The sequence below is a fragment of the Fukomys damarensis genome, unplaced genomic scaffold, assembly GCF_012274545.1.
Source record: "Fukomys damarensis isolate Sample0158 unplaced genomic scaffold, DMR_v1.0_HiC HiC_scaffold_39, whole genome shotgun sequence".
Lineage (NCBI taxonomy): Eukaryota > Metazoa > Chordata > Mammalia > Rodentia > Bathyergidae > Fukomys > Fukomys damarensis.
In genome coordinates, this window is record NW_022900951.1 from 95,375,784 (window position 1) to 95,397,365 (window position 21,582).

The following is a 21,582-nucleotide window of genomic DNA, read 5'->3' on the forward strand; positions in this document are numbered from 1 at the left end:
ATGAGTATAGCCTTGCCGTGATCCAGTCACCTTCTAAAAGCCCCATCTCTGAACGCATAAGAGCTTTGGGGAACAGATCTCAATCATAAAAGACGAATGGTAATATAGAATATATCTCTGAGCTATTTTTCAAGAAGTGAGGTATCAAGTACTTAAATTGTAGGCCTCTGTCGTTGAGAAAGCTATGCAGAGTTACCAAAGTCTGAACCAGTTAAGTTATAGGGTGATCCGTCACTTTGAAAAATTAAATATAATTGAAAAATGTTAATATGTTCCCTACCATATTTTAATAATTTAAACTAATATTTCAAAAGCCCAGTATATTTTAAGGTAAGAGGTAAAACAAGGAGAGAGGTAGAAGTTTGTGTTCTCTTGTCAGAATTCAAATGTACCAACATAGATGAAAATACATGAATTGTATTACAGTTGTCCCCTGAAAATGTAGGAACACAGGGAAAGTAGCAGCAGTGAGGCTGTGCCCTTGATAGTGGATCTGTTCAGATTTTAAATCTAAAAGTTGGTTTAACTAGAAGGAAGCAACCATAAACATTAGATGCCAGCCAGTTTAGAATTTAAATTTTGGTGCTTATAATCTACATACATGATTATAGTACTTTCATTAAGCAACCTGATGAATTTTCTGCTTCTGTGTGAGACTCCCTCATATCTTGTTTACATAAAATCTTGTAGTAGGCTCTGAATAACGATTTCTAACTGTACTTCAGTTTTATACAACTGAATGTTACTTTAATAAGTGAGCTTGCTTCTAACTTGGATAATTTTTTTTGATACACCTGATGTGTGTCATGATAGAATTTACTCTTTATTCTCTCTCCCAACACATTTTCTCCATTGTTTCAGTATCTCGTGATTCTTATTTCTAGGGAGCAAAGTGGGATGAGTCCACACTATTCTGATACTTACTTCTGAGTGCCCAGTGCCATGAGAGTCATGCCAAAGGTGGTCCATATTCTTTCCCAGCACTGGTTAGGGCTTGCTAGTGTCATGCTAAGGACTCTTTGTTCCCCTTCATGCTCAGCTAGAGGAATGAAATCCCACACTAAGATTTGTGCTTCTCTGATTAAGTTTTCTGGCTACCTTGAAACTTCCATTTTCATTAATGTGTGGCCATGATTTGGGGTCTTGAACTTGTTAGTTTAAACTGTGGCAAACTGCATCTATCTTATTCTGTCTTCTTATAGTCTCCCGTTGTGGTATTATAATACCATTGGACTTTTGGCCATAAGCAGTGCCAATAATGTGAGCATTATCTTAGCATGTATTGTTTAGCACAATTTTAAATTTTGGTTTACTCTCTCCAAACTTTTCAAAATAATACCTTTAAGCCTTTTGTTTTTATAGGGAGCTGTGTGGACCATGAAATTTTCTCACTGTGGCCGATTACTTGCCTCAGCTGGACAAGATAATGTAGTGAGAATATGGGCTTTAAAAAATGCATTTGACTATTTCAACAATATGCGAATGAAATACAATACTGAAGGTATTTTTTTATTTATTTAAAAATCTAGTGAAATTTGGAATTTTTACATTTAGGTATAATTCCGGTTGAGCATCCTTAATCCACCATCTAGAAAGCTTTTAATCTAAAACTTTGTTGAACATCAGTATGATGCTCAAAAATTTTTAAATTTTTAAAAGAATTTTAAGTTCTGGATTTTTAGATAGGGATGTTTTAAAGTCTATGCAAATAGTCCCTAAATCCAATGAACTCCAAAATGTGATGAGATACTCAGCCTAAATACCCACATCTGGTGGTCATTTTCAGTAAACACTACTATGCATGATAGCTAAAACTTAAAAGATAGAAGTGTACAGCAAAAAGCCTCTAAACCCAATGGAAAGTATTACCACAAAGCTTTTGATTTATTTCTTTTCAAGTGTAGTGCATAGTCATTTAGTCATTTGGTTTCCTTTGATAATCTTCCTTTCTGTCTAGGCTAAAGTGAAAGATCTAGTTCAACTAGAAAAGGAATGAGAATAATATACTCAATGAGTAAAGAATGATTAGGGAAACACCCTTGCAAAGCAAAATCAAATTGTCAGTATATCAAGGGTTATATGAAATAATAGTAAGTGGAAAAGAACCTCAGAATATTGTGTGTATAAACACTGATTATTCTTATGTAAGAATATTTATGGTTTGGTGTTTTCAGGAAAGTATAAAATTGATGGAAATTGGAGCTTTAAGTTTATGAGATTCTTTTCTTTGTAGTTGTGTAACATGCAATCAATTTTCTCCACAAACTATTCTCTCAATTATCTAAGGCTGGAAACAACATTTTAAGGGACTTGGAGCAAGGAGAATATAGGTGGCCAGGATGACAATTGACAATATAGGATACAGAACACCAGTTAGAAGAACACAAGTCTTGAGAGACTCACTGAATTGGCAAGCTAGGCCCTCCAGTTTTCAGAAAACCCCTATGAATTTACTTTTGTTTTATGTTATAACACATAATTGAAAATGATGGTGAGTTTGACAAAAACTTAAACTGTGTTTACTATAATGTGAGTTTTTTAGTCTTAACTGTTTTTTCCTCCTTTTATTGTCCTTCTTAGAGCAAAAAAACTATTTTAGTGGCCCTTGAGACGTAATGCTACCCAGACCTTTTCTTGCCCCTTTATTGTTCTCCTTGCTACTTATTATTGTGAATAAGGATGTGTTCGTTATGAATACTGAGAATTTAACAGTGTTTTGATTAGTGAACTGGTTGATCCATTTTATAAAAATTTTATTTTAAAACGATAAAAATAGGTCTGGGAGTATAGTTCAATGGCAGAATGCCTGCCTAGGCATGTATGAGACCTTGGGTTCAATTCCTAGCAACACACAAAAAAATATGCAAACAAGTATTTTGGTGCTTACAGGATTATACTTGTTTAGAAAAGGCATTTTCCATAATATCATGTTCTATAACTATTAGGAATTACTGTATAATTTCTGAATATTTTTGGTGAGTGGGTTTGTGTACACAATAAGCCTTTTTACAATTATTATGCTGTTTTTAGGACGTGTGTCCCCGTCACCTTCTCAGGAAAGTCTAAGTTCATCAAAATCTGATACAGATACAGGGGTATGTTCATTATTTTATGGTTACTATTGTGAAATACTATTTGTTTACCATAAAGTACCTTTCTGTTTAGTAGACAATATAGTTGTATATGGCACTTAATTAAAATTAAATATAATCATTAGAAGTAAGTTTTGTCTATTATACATACAACCCTCATTTAACCACGGAGTTCCTTTCCTGCAACTAGGTTGTTAATTGACTTGGTCGCTAAATGAGGATTTGTATATAATATGTACATTACAATATTCAGAACAAAGAAATGGTTAAAGGAAACTCCAACATGATGACATTGCTTTTATTTGTGTAACTCTTGTTTGCAGTACTGTAATGTAAAACAGCATAAAACTACAATATTGTATAAACAAGGTGTACTCCACTAAAAAAAATCAAGGGTCTATGAATAAGATAACAAAATGTATAAAAACTGTACAAAAAAAGACAGGTCATAAGTCTGAACGTGCACCTCATGCCTAAGTCAAAACATTTGTTAACCAGGTAGGTCATTAAATGAAAAATATCTGTAGTTGGTAACTGAATAGATTTCCTATTTAAAGGTTGCCAGGTAATTGACAATATTTCTCAAGATATCGTACAACTACTGTAAATTTAAATGAAACAAATCCCCTCCCCTCAAATTTATATTAGATATTTTAAAATAATAGTAGATGCCATTTTGTGGTTTAAAATTTTCTGATAGCTCTTCATTACCTCCAGAATAAAGTCCATCCTAATAGTGCCTTATTTTACCTATTAAACTTTGTTCTAATTGCCTAGCGCCTACTTACCTGCTGGATATAAGTTTTTATCCTAAACATTGTATACATGCTGTTTGCTTTATCCACAATGAATTCTCTGCCCCTCTTTTGTTGTTGCTGTGATTGTTTTGTTTTATTTTGAGATAGGTTATCACTACGTTAGTCCAAAACTGGCTTTGAACTCCCAAGAGATTCTCCTGCCTCAGCCTCCCAAAGTTCTAAAATGACAGTTATGTGCTGCCTTCTGTCCCTTTCTTCGGAGCAAAGCCCCACTCATTCTTCAAGATTCAACTCAAATATCTTACTTTCTCCTATTATTTTCCCTGATTACAGCAAGCAAAGTTGTTCCTCATTTGTGTTCTCATAGTGCATCACACATATTTTATATTAATATTACTTACCACATCTTAGAAACAGGGACTGCCTGTACCAACTTTTTATTATGCTTATTTTAACAGTCCTACTCTGGTATATTGTGATTTTTTTTCTAAAATAATTGAGTATCTTACGTCTGGTTTAAGGGACAAGATCATTTAGGATTTCTTTCACTTCTGTTATTCTATTTGGGAACAGTTAAAAGAAGTCTATTTCATATGGAAATAAAGTTTGGTATCTGGAATTATCTTTTAACTTAGCTCTAGGTTAGGTGAGGCACAGTGTAAGTACAATGGAGTTTATTTTCCTGATTTGTATGTGATTTTTCCCTTCTGATATTATCTTTTGTCTTTTGAAATATTTTCTCTTTTTGTTTTCCCATCATCCATATAAAATATAATATATAAAAGTACCCATTATAGCTGGGCAGTGTGACATATGCCTGTAATCCCAGTACCTGGGAGGCTAAAGCAGGAGGATCACAGGAGTTCAAGGCCAGCCTGGGCTACATAGTATGTTCAAGGTCAATCTGAACTACATGGCAAGACCCTGTCTCAATAAATAGATAGATAGATAGATAGATAGATAGATAGATAGATAGATAGATAGATGGATGGATAGTTCTGGCTCCTATGCTATTTCTGTTGATTTCCAAAAGTAGCTCAGTAACCGTAAGAAAGAAGAAGGTTGGCTTTAACATAGACTTTTATTTTTAGTTTTTACTTTTTAAAAATTGATTATTTCAAAGATGTGTTATGCATATGTAGAATAACAAATATTACATACTAGTTATATATAATTATATATTTTATATACTGTTCTGTAATAGGCATTCATTTCACATTGACATGTAAAGAGACTCTTCGATCCTTTATATTAATTTACAGTATACGATTTTTTGGTATGTGCGATCCTATGAGCATTATGAATAAATTCATGTAACCACTGTGCATTCAAATTATACAATAGTCGCAGGACCTCAGCCCCAATGCTACATTGTTTTTAGCCACACAATCTTTCCCACCCCTGAAGACTGGCAACAATTGCTCTGTTCTATGTTAACCTAGTTTTCTCTTTTTCAAAATATCATATAAATGGAAGAATATAATAAGTACTTTTTAGAGATTTTGAGATAGGTTTCTTTTATTTATAATAATGCTTTTGAGATTCATTCAAATTGTAGTATATACTAATCACAGTAGTTTTTATTCCTGAATAGTATTTAGTGTTATAAACATACCACAAATTTATTCATTCACTGATTTAAAGACATTTAGATGGTATCCAGCTTTGGCAATAAAGCAGCTATATATAACATTCATATACAGGTTTTTGCATGAATATAAATTCTAGTCTCTAAAAAGAAATACCTACTAATTGGATTGCTGGTAAAAAGATATGGTATATGAATGTTTGTAAAAAAATCTGCTAAAATATTTTCCAAAGTATCTGTACCATTTTGCATTCCCACCAGCAACATTTAAGTATTCTTTTTTTTTTTTTTTCTCCCGTACTGGGGATCAAACTCGGGACCTTGTGCTTGCAAGGCAGGTGGCAGCACCACTGAGCTAAATCCTCAGCCCAACATTTAAGTATTCTATTTGCTCTACATCTGGCCAGTACTTGATAGTCTTCATACATTTTTGTTATCCATTCTAGCATGTAGGATTTACTTGTGATTTTAGTATGCATGTCACTTGTTGAAAGGGATATCAATTCTCCATTGAATGTGAACTTTTCTAAAAATCATTTCATTGAGGTTGAGGGCAGGGGTTGCTCTGGTACAGAATCCACCTGGCATGCCCAACACCCTGGAATGGATCCCCAGAACTACGAAAATAAATCAATTCACTGTATTTTATGGGTCTATTTCTAAGCATTTTCTTGTATAGTTTATGTAACAATCCTTAACTAATAAATATCACACTATCTTGGTAAGGATAGTTTTAAAGTAAATCTCAATGTCAAACAGTAGCCTAGACTTTTAGACCACCTGGTTTCTAAGAATTCATAATTGGACTAGACTGCAAATATTAATATTCTGTGTGAAATTTCTTTTTGATAGTAGAAGTTGTAAATGTGCTTTTTACCTAGAAATCAATGCTTGAGTAAATTTATGTATTTAATTAGTGGAATAGCAATACAAATATTAATGGCTTTTAACTGCTGCTTAAAATTTGGGGAATAGGTCATTAAGTCTGGAACTTGTGTGAAAGGAGTTAACTATAAAGGAATGAGAGATAATTTTATGAAATGTAGGTTTGTAGCATAAAACTATGCCTTGGTATTATTAATCCCTCCATTTTACAGATGAAGAAAAGAAGTCTTAGAAATACCAAATAAATCACCAGTTTCACATAGTTTGTACATACAACATCAGAATTAGAACACAGCTCTGTTCGGTACTCTCTTAACTATTATGCTGCGCTCATTGGCATCTTAAGATCAGGGATTTTCTCTTCATTCAGTCCGAAAATATTTATTGAGTGCCTGTTGTGTACTAATTACTACTGTAGGAACTACAGATTTAACAAGTGAAAAAAGGAGACAAAACTACCTGTTGTTACAAAGCTTACATTCTAATGGAAGAAGATAAAATAAGTAAATTTTATATTGGAAGATAATTTTTAAACCTCTTTATTGGCATGCAATTGACTTATAAAAGTAATATATATTTAAAGTATACGGTTTGATGAGTTCAAAAATAAAATATACTGCCATGAGCCTATCACCAAAATCTATACCATAAACCTATCAATAAACTCCAAACATTTCCTCCTACTCTCTTACTGTTTTATAAGATCAACACTCTAGCACATTTTAAGTATACATCATTAACTGTACTCATTATACTGAATAATAGAACTTTCTCATTTTATCTAACTGAAACTGTACCCTTTGACGAACATTGCCTCATTTCCCCCTTTGGGCCCTGGCAGCTACCATCCCACTTAGCTTCTATAAGTTTGACTACATTCACAATACAGTACAAGTGATATTAGTATTGTCCTTCTTTGTCTAGCTTATTTCGCTTACCATATCTTCTTAGTCCATTCACATATCTGTCCACAGACATTTAAGTTACTTGCATTTCTTGGCTGTTGTAAATAATGCTGCAGTGCATATGAGAATACAGATATCTCTTTGAGATCCTGGCTTTAGTTTCTTTGTATATATTATATACAAGAAAGTGGAGTTACTGGGTCTTATGGTAGCTCTAGTTTTAATATTTTTGAGGAACCTCCATACTGCTTTCCATAGTGGCTATGCCAATTTACATACCCACTAACAATGTACAGGGTTGTTTTTTTTTGTTTTGTTTTTTCCTCCGTATCCTTTCCAGAACTTTTTTGTAATAGCCATCTTAACAGGTATGAAGAGACATATCATTATGGTTTTTGCAGATCAGATCTTCTTGATTCCTGATGATGAGTAAGTGCCTTTTCATAGACCTGTTGACCATTTGTATGTCTTTGGAAAAATGTCCAGTTCCTTTGCCCATTTTTAACTGAATTATTTGGTTTGGTTCTGGTTTGGTTTTTTGATTTTTAGTTTTAGGAGTTCTTTATATATTTTGAATATTAACTTTTAGCAAATATTTGGTTTATAAATATTTTCTCCCTCCCATAGCTGCCTTTTGGACAGTTGTTTACCTTTTGTACAGAAAGCTTTTTATCTTTAGTTTGATGTACAGTAGTCCTCCTTTGTCCATGGAGGATACATTCAGTAACACCCAGTGGATGCCTGAAACCATTACTGTTACCAAGCCCTATATCTACTGTGTTTTTTCCTATATGTCCTTGCCCACAATAAACTTTAATTTATAAATTAGGCACAGTAAGGAATTAACAATAATAAAATGCAACAATTTATAACAGCAATTTTAACAATATACTATAAATTACTCTTGACCAAGTCAAAGCAAATATTAATATTTTGGGACTACAGTTAACTGCTGATAACTGAAACTTCAGAAAGCAAAACCAAGAATAAGGGAGGACTGCTACTATAATTGCATTTGTCTATTTTTACTTTTGTTGCCTTTGCTTTTGGTATCCTATCTAAGAAATCATTGGTAAGTCCACTGTCAAGAAGCTTGTTTTCTTATTTTTCTAGGAGGTTTTGTAGTTGTAGGCCTTTTATATGTCTTTAATCCATTTTGAGTTTATTTTTATGAAGAGCATAAACTAAGAGCCCAGTTTCATTCTTTTGCAAGTGTATAGCAGGAGGTAATACATTTTATGGAGAAAAATAAAACAGATAAAGTAGTAAAATATGGCAAGGAAGGAAAATTTCAAGCGGTTGTGATTTGAACAAATCAAAAGAAGGTAGGAAAGTGATCATATGGCTGTCTGGAAGAGATCATTCCAGATAGAGCAGTGCATGCAACTGCTAACTGCTATAAGGTAGGAGTTGTAGTGTATTCAAGTAACAGTGGCCAGGCATGGATAACTGGAGCCAGTTGAAGTCACTGAGCTATAGATAGAAGAATCAAAACACATAGGCCATTGCAAGGACTTTGACATTTGCTGTGATAAAGGGGTTTTGAACAGAGAATGATGTATTCTAATCAGGCATTTTAAAAGAATCATTCTGGTTTGTGTACTGACAGTAGGCCACAAGAGGATACATCTGTCTTTGTTTTGTTTTGTTTTTTGGTACCGGGGATCGAACTCAGGTCCTTGCGCTTGCGAGGCAGGCCACCGAACCGCTAAGCTAAATCCCCGGCCCTAGGATACATCTGTCTTACTCATTTTGATATCCCAAATAACCAACACAGTATCTGGTATATAATACATCTAATAAATGTCAAAAGCCTTACAATTTCTTAGTACAGGCCAACTTTAAAAATGACATTTTTAGGTAGTCAACAAACAGGTTGACCATCCCTAATCTGAAAGTCTGAAACATGAAATACTCTAAAATGTCAAACATTTTGAGTATCAGCATGATGCTAGTTACAAATGGAAAATTCAATACCATGAAACATTTTACTTGATAATTCTACCTTTAGTAATTTATTATAAAGAATTAATGTGATATGCTCAATGATCTAACTAAAAAGATTTAAATTTAACTTACTTTAAAAGTCTCAAGTTTAAACTTTTTGATCCAGTAACTATCCTTATATGACAATACAGAAATAATGAAATTGGGATAAAAGATTCATGTTCCCAGACATTCATTTATTTTATTTTATTTTTTAATATATTAAGTTTATTGGTACATTTTAGGTATACATTATGATCACATTCATTATTGGGAATTTGGACCTTTACATGATGATATAATATACCTTGGTTCTTATTTTTTCCCATTCCCCTGCCCTGCCTTCAAACCCTCCACCCCTCCCTATTTACATAAGCTTTGTTTCAGTTTTTCCTTACTTTTTCATTTTGTTCTTTTCTCCCCCCCTCCTCCGCTTTGAACCTTTTCTTCCTATTTCACAATATCTATTATAATATCTAATATATGATCTATTATATTTTGTTCCTCATTTACACTTTCAGTTTCTCACACCACAAAAGCCATTCATTATTTACAAATGTGTGTCCTATTTGTTTTACTTAAGAGTATGGCCTCAAGGTGTGTATTGGTTTACGTACAAATGTCTCTAGAAAGGTAAACGGAGACATTCATTTAATTGTTATTTATATAAGCAAAAAAATTAGAAATAGCTAAATGACCAACAAATGGAAAATGATTATATTATGGAATGTCTATATTATGAAGGCAATAAATGTTTTCAAAGTGTAAAATGTAGAAAATGCTGATAGTACAATAAAAAGGATGATAGCAAATTGTGTGTCCAGTTTGATTCCAGTTATGTTTTAAAAATGAAAGACTGAACATGGCCAAAATGCAGACTGTGGGTGATTTTAGATCTTGCTTTTTACTTTCTATACTTCTTGAACTGTCTACACTGATCATATATTTTATAATGAAATTCTTGTTTTTTTGGTGGCTTAAAGCAGCACTTTATTATCTTAACATATCTGGAAGACAGAAGTCAGAAGTGAGCCTTATGTGCATAAAGTTAAAAATTATAATAAAATCTTTTAAAATATTTTGGAAAAAGATAGAGTACAGGGAGAAGAAAATGGATGTTTAAGAGAAAAGAAGAAGCCTGGGATCACTACTATAGGAAATATGCTAAGGAGTTAATGAAAAGTAATTGTTAAACAAAAAGTTGATTTTTAAGTAATGGGCATATCCACTTAGATTTGTATCTCAGTAATGCTTACTAGTCTGGCACCAAAAATTAGGGGAAGATGTTATGTGTCTCATGGATTAGAAGAACTTGGTAAAAGTCCTGGTGTCATTGGTGCTAGTCTAACTCCATGGTCAATGTGAAGATTTTTTATGAGCTTCAAAGTTCTAGACAGAGCTAGGACTATAGCTCAGTGGTAGAGCACTTGCCTAGCATTTGTGAGGCCTTGGATTCCATACCCAGGTCCACATACAAAATAATTTCTAGACAAACAATAGTAGTTTTTTCTATCCCCTGGCCACTCTCCTAGTGTAAGCACTCATTATTCTTACTTAAACCTACTGCTTATCCGTCATGTCTGCACTCAGTTTCCTAACCATCTTTGACATTGTCTGGAGTTCTCTTTCTAAAGCATCAGTAAGATCATGTTATTTTCCCCTTTTGAGCATGCTATGTTGGCTCCCCATTCCCTTAGAAATTTTAAGCCATACCTGAACTTTTAAGCCATAAATTTGAGACTCTTTGTGATGTCGTCTCAAAGTACCTATCTTCATCTCTTATTACAGGTATTCTTGTATATCTCCATAATCTTTTTTTCTCCGTCCTCTTCATCTTATCGACCCTTCCCTAACTATGCGAAGCTTAGCTAAGACTTCATATTTTTGTTCATGCTACATCCTCTAAAACAGTTGACAGATAAATCTGGAGATGATTTATATTCCTTCTTTGTGTCTGCCTTTAGGAGTGGCTATGTGACTTTTTTTTTTTTTTTTTGTACCAGGGATCGAAGTTGGGCCCTTGTGCTTTTGAGGCAGGCACCAGAACCACTAAGCTAAATCCCTGGCAAACTTTTGTTCTCTCTCTCTCCTTTTTTTTTTTTTTGTACTAGGGATGGAACTCAGGTCCTTTTGCTTGCAAGGCAGGCAGCAGAACCACTGAGCCAAATCCTCGGCCCTATGTGACCTTTAATGTATTATTTATATATAACTTCTCTAAGCTCCAATTGTTCCCTATTTCCTCATCTTCATAATATTAATACATATTTAAAGAGAGACTAGAACTCATCTAGATAAAGAATATAAAAGGCAAGTTATAACCAAATTCATGACACATGTGTGGCATTATTTTCTACCTAAGTCTATGAAGATACTTTTGACTTCAGATAACAGAAACCCAACTGCAAATAGTTTAAATGGGAAGCAAGTCTAGAGATAAGCCTGTTCCAGGATAGGTTAATTCTGCTGTTCAGTAGTATCACCAGGGAAGCAGACAGTGTCCTACCATCTTCCTGCTTTGCACTTTCGTTCCCTTGAGCTTTTCCCCCTCCTGGTACTAAGATACAGTAACTATAGCAGTCTTAGGTGTGACATGCAGACAGTAACTTTCAGATGCACAAAAAAGGGAAGGTCCCTTAAGGCTCTTTTTAAGAGCAAGGAAATCTCTCTAGAAACGTCCTCTTATTCTCCCTACCCAATATAAACTTTCCCTTGAATCTAATTGATGAAAATTATCACATATGCCTGGGCCTCAATCAGTCACACTGGGTAGGGGAATGAGCTGATCTTAATTGGCTTAGGCCAATTGTGATTCATCCCTGGTGCTGGCCCCCACTTCTCCTGAAGGAACAGTTGCTCAAAAAAGGACACAGTAAGGGCTGTTTTAGGGAGGGAAAAGATCGTGTTAGCAAAGCATATTTCTTCAGGAATGATCCTTGTCTGGTAGGTTAAGGAGATGGAAAGAAATAAATAGTTGATCGACATAAAGGGTAGTTCCTTTTGGTGGCTCAAGACTAATTAGGCATCATACCAGCTGAGAGAACAGGTGGGTTGGGGTGGGAAGAGTATGAAACTTTCATTTTGCTAATTTTGCACTTCAGTTTTACAGTTTATTTTTATGTCTAAATTAGGTATGTGGTGGAACTGAGGAAGACCCAGATGACAAAAATGCACCCTTTCGACAACGTCCATTTTGCAAATATAAAGGACATACTGCTGATCTCCTTGACCTTTCATGGTCTAAAGTAAGAATTTCTTACGTGACTTGTATATTATTTCTATATAGCTATGACTTTAAGACCAAAGCAAATGTCTTCTTTGTGTGATTATTATGCTGCCAAATGTTTAGATCTCCTTTGTGGGAGTTATCAACAAGTTAAGTTTAAAAAGAGAGGTAATAGTTTGGGCTAGTAAGTAAATGTTTATACTAACAGCTATTTACATCTTTCCATGTATTTGTTACCTTTTGCTTTTTTATGAGCAGTAATTTTGGGAAGTAAGTATCCTCAAGAAAATGAATGACTTCGACTACAAAAGTGAAGGAAGTCTGATTTATCTAATCAGGTCTGCCTTGAGGCTAATCTACATTCATGAAATTATTAATTTTCGCTTAACAGTTCATTTTGTGATTTTTTTTTCCCTTAGAGCAAAATTATTTCCCAAGTATAGGGGGCTATCTTGGCACTGAATATCTCAACAGTTTTGTGAAAATTTAAGGAGATGTTTCAGATTTTATAGACAATAGTTGAAGCATGAAATGATTTTTTAGAAACTTGGAATGATATGCTACACTTATGTCAGGAGAAACTCATGTAACTCAAAATATCCATGATGGATACTGGAAAGTCACTGGAATATGTTGGCAGAGCTGGAATTCATCTTTCAATCATTCCATTTATGAACTGCTATGCCTATCATACCTGTTTCGATGTTCTGAATGCTTTTTATAACTGTCTCAGAATTTCTCTTCTCTCTCACCCTCCAAATCAAGCTTGTCCCTAACATGATAGTCTGATTTTAAAACAATCCTAATTCTTTCTTTGTACTTCTTCTCTACCCTGTGCCCCTGAGTTGTCAGGAGGTGGGAATTTGAGATGTCCATTTTAATCTAATAATTGTTTTCATCTGGAATAAGAAATACAAAGCAAATAATTGGAAACCTTACATTCATTTTACTTTCTTAAAATAAGCCATGTATTTGTCTGAAATGTTGTACTTACTCGAAGAAATTAAATTTCCACTGGCCACAATATCAGTCAGGATTCTCCAGAGAAACCTTTATCATGCATACATACATAGTTTTAAATTTTTTTTAATTTTGCAAAAAGTTTAACACATAATAATTGTAATTTTTACTGATGAAGTACAATAAGATATACAATGAGTGGTTTTATGTTGGTTTCTTTAATTTTTTATAGGAAAAGACTAATTGCCATTAATACCCCTCAAAATACTCCCCTCACTTTAAGCACTCATCTCATTCTTGCCACTTTCTGAAGCACTTTTGGAAGTCCTTTCAGGGATATCTTTAGTTGTTTCATTCTGGCTGCCTCAGTGTTCTAAATCGATTCAAAATATTTACTTTGTGGTCATTCTGATTTTGGGGAAGAACAAGAAGTCATATGGTGCTAGATCCAATGAATAAGGTGGATTGAAGGCACATGTCATGCTGGGCGTGGTGGTGCACACCTGTAATCCCAGCACTCGGGAGGATCACTGTGAGTTTGAGACCAGCCTGGGCTACATACTGAGTTCCAGGTCAGTCTCAACTACACAGTGAGACTCTGTCTCAAAAAAACAAACAAAAAGACACGTGTCATAATGTTTTTACAAGCCTGCCTTTCTATTGGATGGCAGTCAGCAACAGCATTCACTGTAATTTTGATCACACCTTGTGAAGACACTCAGGAAGGAGGACTTCCAGAACTGCTTCAGAAAGTGGCAAAAACAATGGGATGTGTTCCAAGTAAAGAGAAGTATTTGAAGGAGCGATGTATCTTTTGCTGAAATAATTTTTTATTTAAACACCATATTTTTGATCATCCCTTATACATTGTGATTTTCAAACCATGCATACAATGTATGATGATAAAATCAAGGTAATTAGCATTTCTGTTACCTTAAACAATTACTATTTCTTTGTGTCATGTACTTTCAAACTCCTCTTTGCTAGTTCTTTATTAAATATTTAGTAAATTGTTGGGAATTACTATGCTGTGGAACACTAGAACTTATTCCTCCTATGTACTTTGGCACCGGATATGCAACTTCCCTCTAGTCCCTGACCCTGTATCCCTTCCCTGGACCACTCTTCTAAAGAGGTTTTTTGTAAGGATTTAGCTTATGCAATTATAGAATAGGCCTGCAGGCTGGAAATAGCAAGAGTTGAACCAAATCAGTTTTTCATTAAATGGCTGGGTAATATAACCTAGATGACTTGACACATAGAATTAATCACTATTACTACCACCTTACTACAATTTATATATATTGTTTGAATTCCTTCTCTTTAGCCTTTCTCTGACATTATATTGCTTAATACTGTTGATCTTTTTTGAAATACACTTCTTGGTTTTACTTTCTAAGTTTCCTTCCTATCTCACTGACCACTCCCCTTTATTTCCTTCACAGAAGAAATAGTAAAATAAACATTACTGAGAACTATCCTTTATACCAGGTACTTTTCACTCACTCAAAACTTATCCACTGATCACTTTACTACCTAGTTAAGAACATGAACGCTGGAGCCAGACTCTCAGGGTTCATATCCAACCTAGTTTGACTTTTGTAGGTGTGCTACCTTGGGCAAGCTCCCTGACTTCACCACACTTTATCTAAAAAATAGACATAATAAAGATAGCTTCCTGTAGAGTATAGAGAAAGATTAACTGAGCTAGTAAATATACAGCACTTACTTAGAACACAGTAAATGTTTAGTTGCTTAGTTAAGCACTTAACAGTTTATCCCAGTTGCTGGGCAGTGCCTTTTTGTACTGACTATCCTGAGTGTTGCCCTGTGCCATTTCAACCAGTCAAATCTTGTATTAAATAAATTTGATAAAATTGTCATTTTATATTTCTTTCTATAGAATTTAATGAAAAAATATGCAATTTTTGGTCATCTTGTATTTAAATAATTGGACTGGTAAGTGTTTAATATTACCTGTTACTATACCAGGTAGCATTTAGACACTGAAGACACAAACAAAAGTTAAATGTTTTACAGGTGCTCTCTATTTGTACCCTCCAAAAAGGGTCATTGTTTCCTTATCAAGGACTTTTTAAAAAAAGGATTGTGCAGATTAAGGAACATGCATGCCTAAAGGCATGTAGCTAAGGAGTAGAAAACCGGATTCAAACCCCTTGGCTTGGGAGCATTACTCTCTAGCCTAGTCCTATTTAACAACAGCTAATGACCACACTGAAGCAGGATTACAAAAACAACAAATGTTGGACACATTGCGAAGTTTTTACAGTTCTTACAGATTTTGTTTCTGACGTTCTTTCTACATCTCTTTAAGAGGTGGCAGAAATATGAGTTAGTATCAATCCAGTTATCTGCTTGTCTCAGTAATTATATATTTTTAAGGGCCTGTGAGTTTATAAACTGGGTCTTCTTGGTTGTTGATAATACAAATACCAGTTTGTACAGAGATAATATAGAAATCCAGAGTTAAGAAATTGTTAAGCAAGTTTTTCATAGTAATTTAATGCCTGTTGAATCTAATCTTTTAAAACCAGGGCATCTATTTCTATAATGTTAAAAATAGGCATTATATTTTATATGCTTGATATTTTCATTTATTTTTTCTAGTAGTTTTTATATTTTTAGTATTTTTTGTCCATAACTTACAGGAATCTAAAAACAAAACTAGTCCTCCATAAATAGTTTGAGAACCACTGGTAGGATGATTTATTTGAATAGGACTCTGCTCCATAAGAGAATATTCCCTAAAGGATTATCTTCGCATTTCCAAGCCCCCACCCTCCACTCTCAGCCAGAGGAAAGGAACAAAATTTCTACTTTTCTACCCACCTGTACAGTACCTTTCTCTTTCTTTTCCACCTAACCAAAATGTATTCATCCTTTAATGTTTTTCATCAGTCCCATCTCCTTCCGAATGCCTTCCCTGACAACTAAAACAAATACTGAACTGTTTCGTTTTCTGTGTCCTCTGTCCTATGCTCTTCTTGTAAGCTTTCATTTTTTACATAACTGTTAACTATGCACATGTCTAGATCTTTTTTACAACAAGATTCTAAAAACCACTAAAGGGTAGGAACATCACAGTGCTTAAATTAGTTACATTACCTTGTTCAACCTTGAAAGTTTTAAGATCTTATTTTACTATTGTTTATTTTCAGTGTCTTATCACAAGCAATGGATTTTCTGTTTGTTGAAGACTTATTTTATGCTAGGTAACAAAAATTAACTTTTTCGCCAGGTATGGAGGTATGCGCCTATAACCTGAGCAACTTAGCAAGACCCTGTTTCAAAAAATAAAATATAAAGAGCCAAGGATTTAGTTCAGTGGTGCCGCCACCTGCCTCGCAAGCGGAAGGTCCCGAGTTCAATCCACGGTATCAAAACATGAAAAAGGCTAGGGACAAGCTAAGTGCAACAGCCATAGGTTCATTCCACTGTATAAAAATTGCTGATTAATTATTAGAATAATAGCCCATGCATAAAAATTCTTTTTTCTTTTTTTTTTAACATGATGATACTGGACTTAAGAACTCTCTAAGATCACAAAGCTAGTTATAGGTAGAATTTTGATTTGAATCTAATTTATTGACTCCTAAAATCAATGTGCTTAAATTTAATTACATTTAGTCTATAAATATTTAACAAATATCTACTGGCATAATATAACAAACCAACATGTCACGAGCACCTTCACTTAATACTTTAATGATATCTTAACCTCCTTTTCATACGCTTAAAGGTAGAGCTGAATGAAGCCAGTTTTTATTTTGTTGGGGTTTTTTGTTTTTGCTTTTTGGTATGATTTTGGTCCTAGAGACTGAGCCCAGGGCCTGGTGCATGCTAAGAATACACTCTACCACTGAGCTGCACCTCCATCAGTGAACGAAGATGTGAGTTTGTTTGTGGTTTTGTTGTTTTTTTTTTGTTTGTTTTTTTTTTTTTGGTACACGGGGATTGAACTCAGGTCCTTGTGCTTGTGAGGCAGGCAGTGGAACCACTGAGCTAAATCCCCAGCCCTGTTTGTTTGTTTTGAGACAGGGTCTTGCTGTGTAATTCAGACTGGCCTTATACTCATGTAGCCCAGGCTGGCCTTGAAGTCAACAGAGATCCTCCTCAGCCTGCCAAATATTGGGATTATAGGCATGCACCAACCACGCCTGGCCTGAATGAAGCCGTTTTAATGAATAGTGGGCCAATGGATTTGTTTTTGTATAATTGTTATTAATCAATAGAAAAGTATAATGCAGACTATATACACTCTTTAAAACTTTCCGGAACTGAGTGGATTTTGAAAGTAAAAATAATTCTCTTAGATGTTTCAAAGATGATTGTAAATCTTCCATATTCTTTGTGTGTCTGTGTGTGGTGCTGGGTATCAAATCCAGGGCCTCACACATTTAGTCAAATGCTTTACCACTGAGCTACACCCTCAGCCCTCAAATTATATTTTTGAATTGTAAAGTACACCATCTCTTTCAAAACAGGTATATTACATATAATGTACACTTTTTAAAATAGCCCAAAGTAGCATATATATCTCAGTATAATTAAACGTCCAAATCAGTATTTTTAGTTCATTTTTTTACAGTCAAAGTATAAATATTCTTAATTACTTTCAACAGATGACAAAACATCTTGGTGCTTTTTATGACATGTGACATATGTTTTACTTAACTACTCTGCAAAACAGTGTAGTGGCTAGAGCCGAGCCCTGATGCCAGAGCATCTGAGTTCAAATTCAATCTCTTCTACTAACAAACTGTAATCATAGAAAAGTTATTTAACCTCTCTGTTCTCATTTGTCAAAGAAGTTAATAGCATATCTATTTCAAAGTTGCTGCATAGGGCTAAGAACAATGTTTAACAAATTTTAAGTACTCAATGTCATTATTACCTTGATTTGTTTAGTACTTTAAAGCATACTAAAGAAGAGTAGGATCCCCCTAGAGTATCCTCATTCAGCATAACCTGTAGCTTTCCCACTTAATTAGATTATTTCTTGGATGATGGTACCGTCATAATGCATAACTCTATTATACTACCTCTTCTAGCTTTGAAAGTTCTATGATCTACTCTGATAGATTGAGTTTCTATTCTCTAATTTTCTTGCCTAGAGTGTGACAGATGCACAATAACTTTTAATTTTCATACTGCATTTAGACATTGAAGACATGGTAAGTGAAAATTAGAATCCTCATGAGTTAAAATTCACTGTTGTTATCAATGTGAAAAATAACTAAACTAAAATGGCAATCAAATGAATGGATGCCTTCTATTCATAGTAACTTTTAGTATGTACAGGTTGTAATGACTTAGTCCCCTGCTCGTGCGTGTTAGATTTCTTTGGACATAAATCATAAGATTAAAACTAATTTCAAAATAAGTAATGTGAAAAAAATCTTAGATTTTTCATGGAATATGTTATTAAATTGAGAATAAATAAGATGATCCAATGGAATTGAATCTTGTGCTTCTGATGCTGCATATAACAATAGCACTATTGAGTTATATAAAACCAAAAGTTCACTTTTGTTGTATAAGTAGATTTTAACTTGATAATAATACCATTTTCTCCATAGAACTACTTTCTGCTTTCTTCTTCAATGGACAAAACAGTCAGGTTATGGCACATTTCCAGAAGAGAATGCCTCTGCTGTTTTCAACATATAGATTTTGTCACTGCCATAGCTTTCCATCCAAGAGTAAGTAATCGTTTATTTATCTTTTTGTCAGGCTAAAAGAAAAAGAGGGAACTTGGCTTCTCTGGGGGACAGTTGGACTATTAGGAAAAAAATTATTAATCACATGGTTGAGAGCCACTTAAAATGTCATTCCATTTTGCTTTAAAAATGGGAAAGAAAATAAATGTTCGACTAATATGTATTAGAAGTGAGAATGTTCTAGATAGAATGTTACATTCCAGCTGTGTCATCCTTTCTTTCTTTATTTTTTTAATGAGTCTATTGGTCATTTTTAAATATACAGTACAGTTACATTCATGATTGAGATCTTCTATCTTTACATGACAGATCCTGGTTCTCATTTTTTCCCCATATGCCTACCCTCCCTTCACCCCTTCCCCCTCCCCTATTTAGAAAGGCTTTTTTCCAGTTTTTTTTCCTTTTCTTATATATTTTCTTTTCCCTTATTTCCTTTCCCCTTCCCTTCCCAATTCCCGTACACCTTTACCCTTTTCTTACTATTTCACCTTGTCAGTTATGCAACTTGGATCTTACTTACACTTTTAGTTTTTCACACCAGAGAAACTACTTGGTATTTACACATGTGTGACTTATTTATTTCACTTAAGAGTATGGCCTCAATATGCATCCATTTTCCTATGAATGACTAGTTTCTCATTCTTTATGGCTGAGTAGTATTCCATTTTATAGAAAAACCACATCTTTATCCAGTCTCCAACTGATGGGCAAATGGGCTGTTTCCAAGTTTTAGCTATTACAAACTGTGCCGCTATAAGCATGGGTGCGCATATTTCACTGTGATATGATTCTTTTAATTTTTTCGGAAAAATACCCAGCAGCGGGATGGCTGGGTCAAATGGAACAGAGGTTCTTTGAGGTATCTCCATATTGATTCCCATGGTGGTTGCATCATTCTGCACTCCTACCAACAGTGGAGAAGGATTCCTTTCTCCCCACAACCCAGCCAACATTTGTTATTGGTTGCTTTCTTGATAGCAGCCATTCTTTCTGGGGTGAGGTGGAATTTCAGTGTTGTTTTCATCTGCATCTCTCAAATGAACAGTGATATTGAACATTTTTTCATATATTTATTTGCTGCTTTTACTTCTTTGTGTGAGAAATAGCAGTTCATTTCAGATGCCCATTTTTGAATCGGGTCTTTATATTTGGGAAGCCTAATTTTTTTGAGTTCTTTATATATGCTAGATAATAGTCCTTTGTCTGAGGAACAGCTGGTAAAAAAATTTTTCCCACATTGTAGATTGTCTGTTAGCTCTGTTGGTAGTTTCTTTTGCCATGCAGAAACATTTTGATATGATGAGATCCCAGTTGTTGATTCTTTGTTCTGATTCCCATGCTACTGTTCATAAAGTCTTTTCCTATGCCAATGTCTTTCAGAGTTCTGCCGAATTTATCTTCCAGCAAGTTTAGTGTTTTCTGTTTTAATATTTAGATCATTAATCCACTTGGATTTTAGTTTAGTGCATGGTGAAAGATAGCGGTCCAGTTTTAATCTTTGGTGGGTTGAATTCCAGTTTTTCCAACACAATTTATTAAACAGGATGTCTTTCCTCCAACAAGGATGGTTGGCTTCTTTGTCAAAGATGAGGTAGCTGAGTACATCTGGAGTTGTTTCTGTATCTTCCAATCTATTCCACTGATACTCTTTTTATCACAGTGGCTTTGTAGAAGTTTCAAGTTGGAGATTGTGATACCCCATGTCATGTCTCTGTTGCCTAGAATTGCTTTTGGTATTCTAGGTCTCTTCTGGTTCCAAATGAATTTTTGGATTCTTTTTTCTAGTTCTGTGAAATATACTGTTGGAATTTCAATCGACATTGCACTGAATCTCTATAGCAGTTTTGATAATATTGACATTTTCACTATGTTGATTCTTCCTACCCAAGAGCAAGGGATATCTTTCCATTTTCTAATATCCTCTTCGATCTCTTTTTTTTCAGAGTGCTATAGTTTTCATTGTAGAGGTTTTTTGCTTCCTTTGTTCAACTGATTCCTAGATGAAGTATCTAGGATCTATTATCTATATAGTGTCTAATATCTATTTGTTTGGATGTTATTGTGAAAGGAATTGTTTCCCTAATTTCTCTCTCAGTGAGTGTACAGCAAGGCTATTGATTTTTTTTTTCTTGGTGCTGGAGATCACACTCAGGCCCTTGCATTTACAAGACAGGCGGCAGAACCACTGAGCCAAATTCCCGGCCCCAAGGCTATTGATTTTTGAGTGTTGACCTTGTGTCCAGCTACTCTACTGAATCTGTCAATTAAGTCTAAAAGTCTTTTGGCAGAGTTTTTTTCGGTCTTCTATGTGGAGTAACATATCGTCAGCAAATAGTGACAGTTTAACTTCTTCCTTTCCTATATTTATTGCTTTAATTTCATTCTCGTGTCTAATTGCTGTGGCTAATGTTTCCAGAATTGTATTGAACAGGAGTGGTGATAGT

General features: G+C 34.3%; 1 protein-coding gene across 1 annotated transcript in view; it reads left to right on the forward strand.

Annotated features, from left to right (window-relative positions):
- Positions 1-21,582, forward strand: part of Wdr44 (WD repeat domain 44) — a 93,394-nt gene that overhangs the window by 54,272 nt on the left and 17,540 nt on the right. Inside the window, 4 exon segments of the mRNA XM_033760296.1 lie at positions 1,363-1,501; positions 3,031-3,095; positions 12,343-12,456; positions 18,998-19,120. Coding sequence (XP_033616187.1) covers positions 1,363-1,501; positions 3,031-3,095; positions 12,343-12,456; positions 18,998-19,120 — 441 coding nt within the window.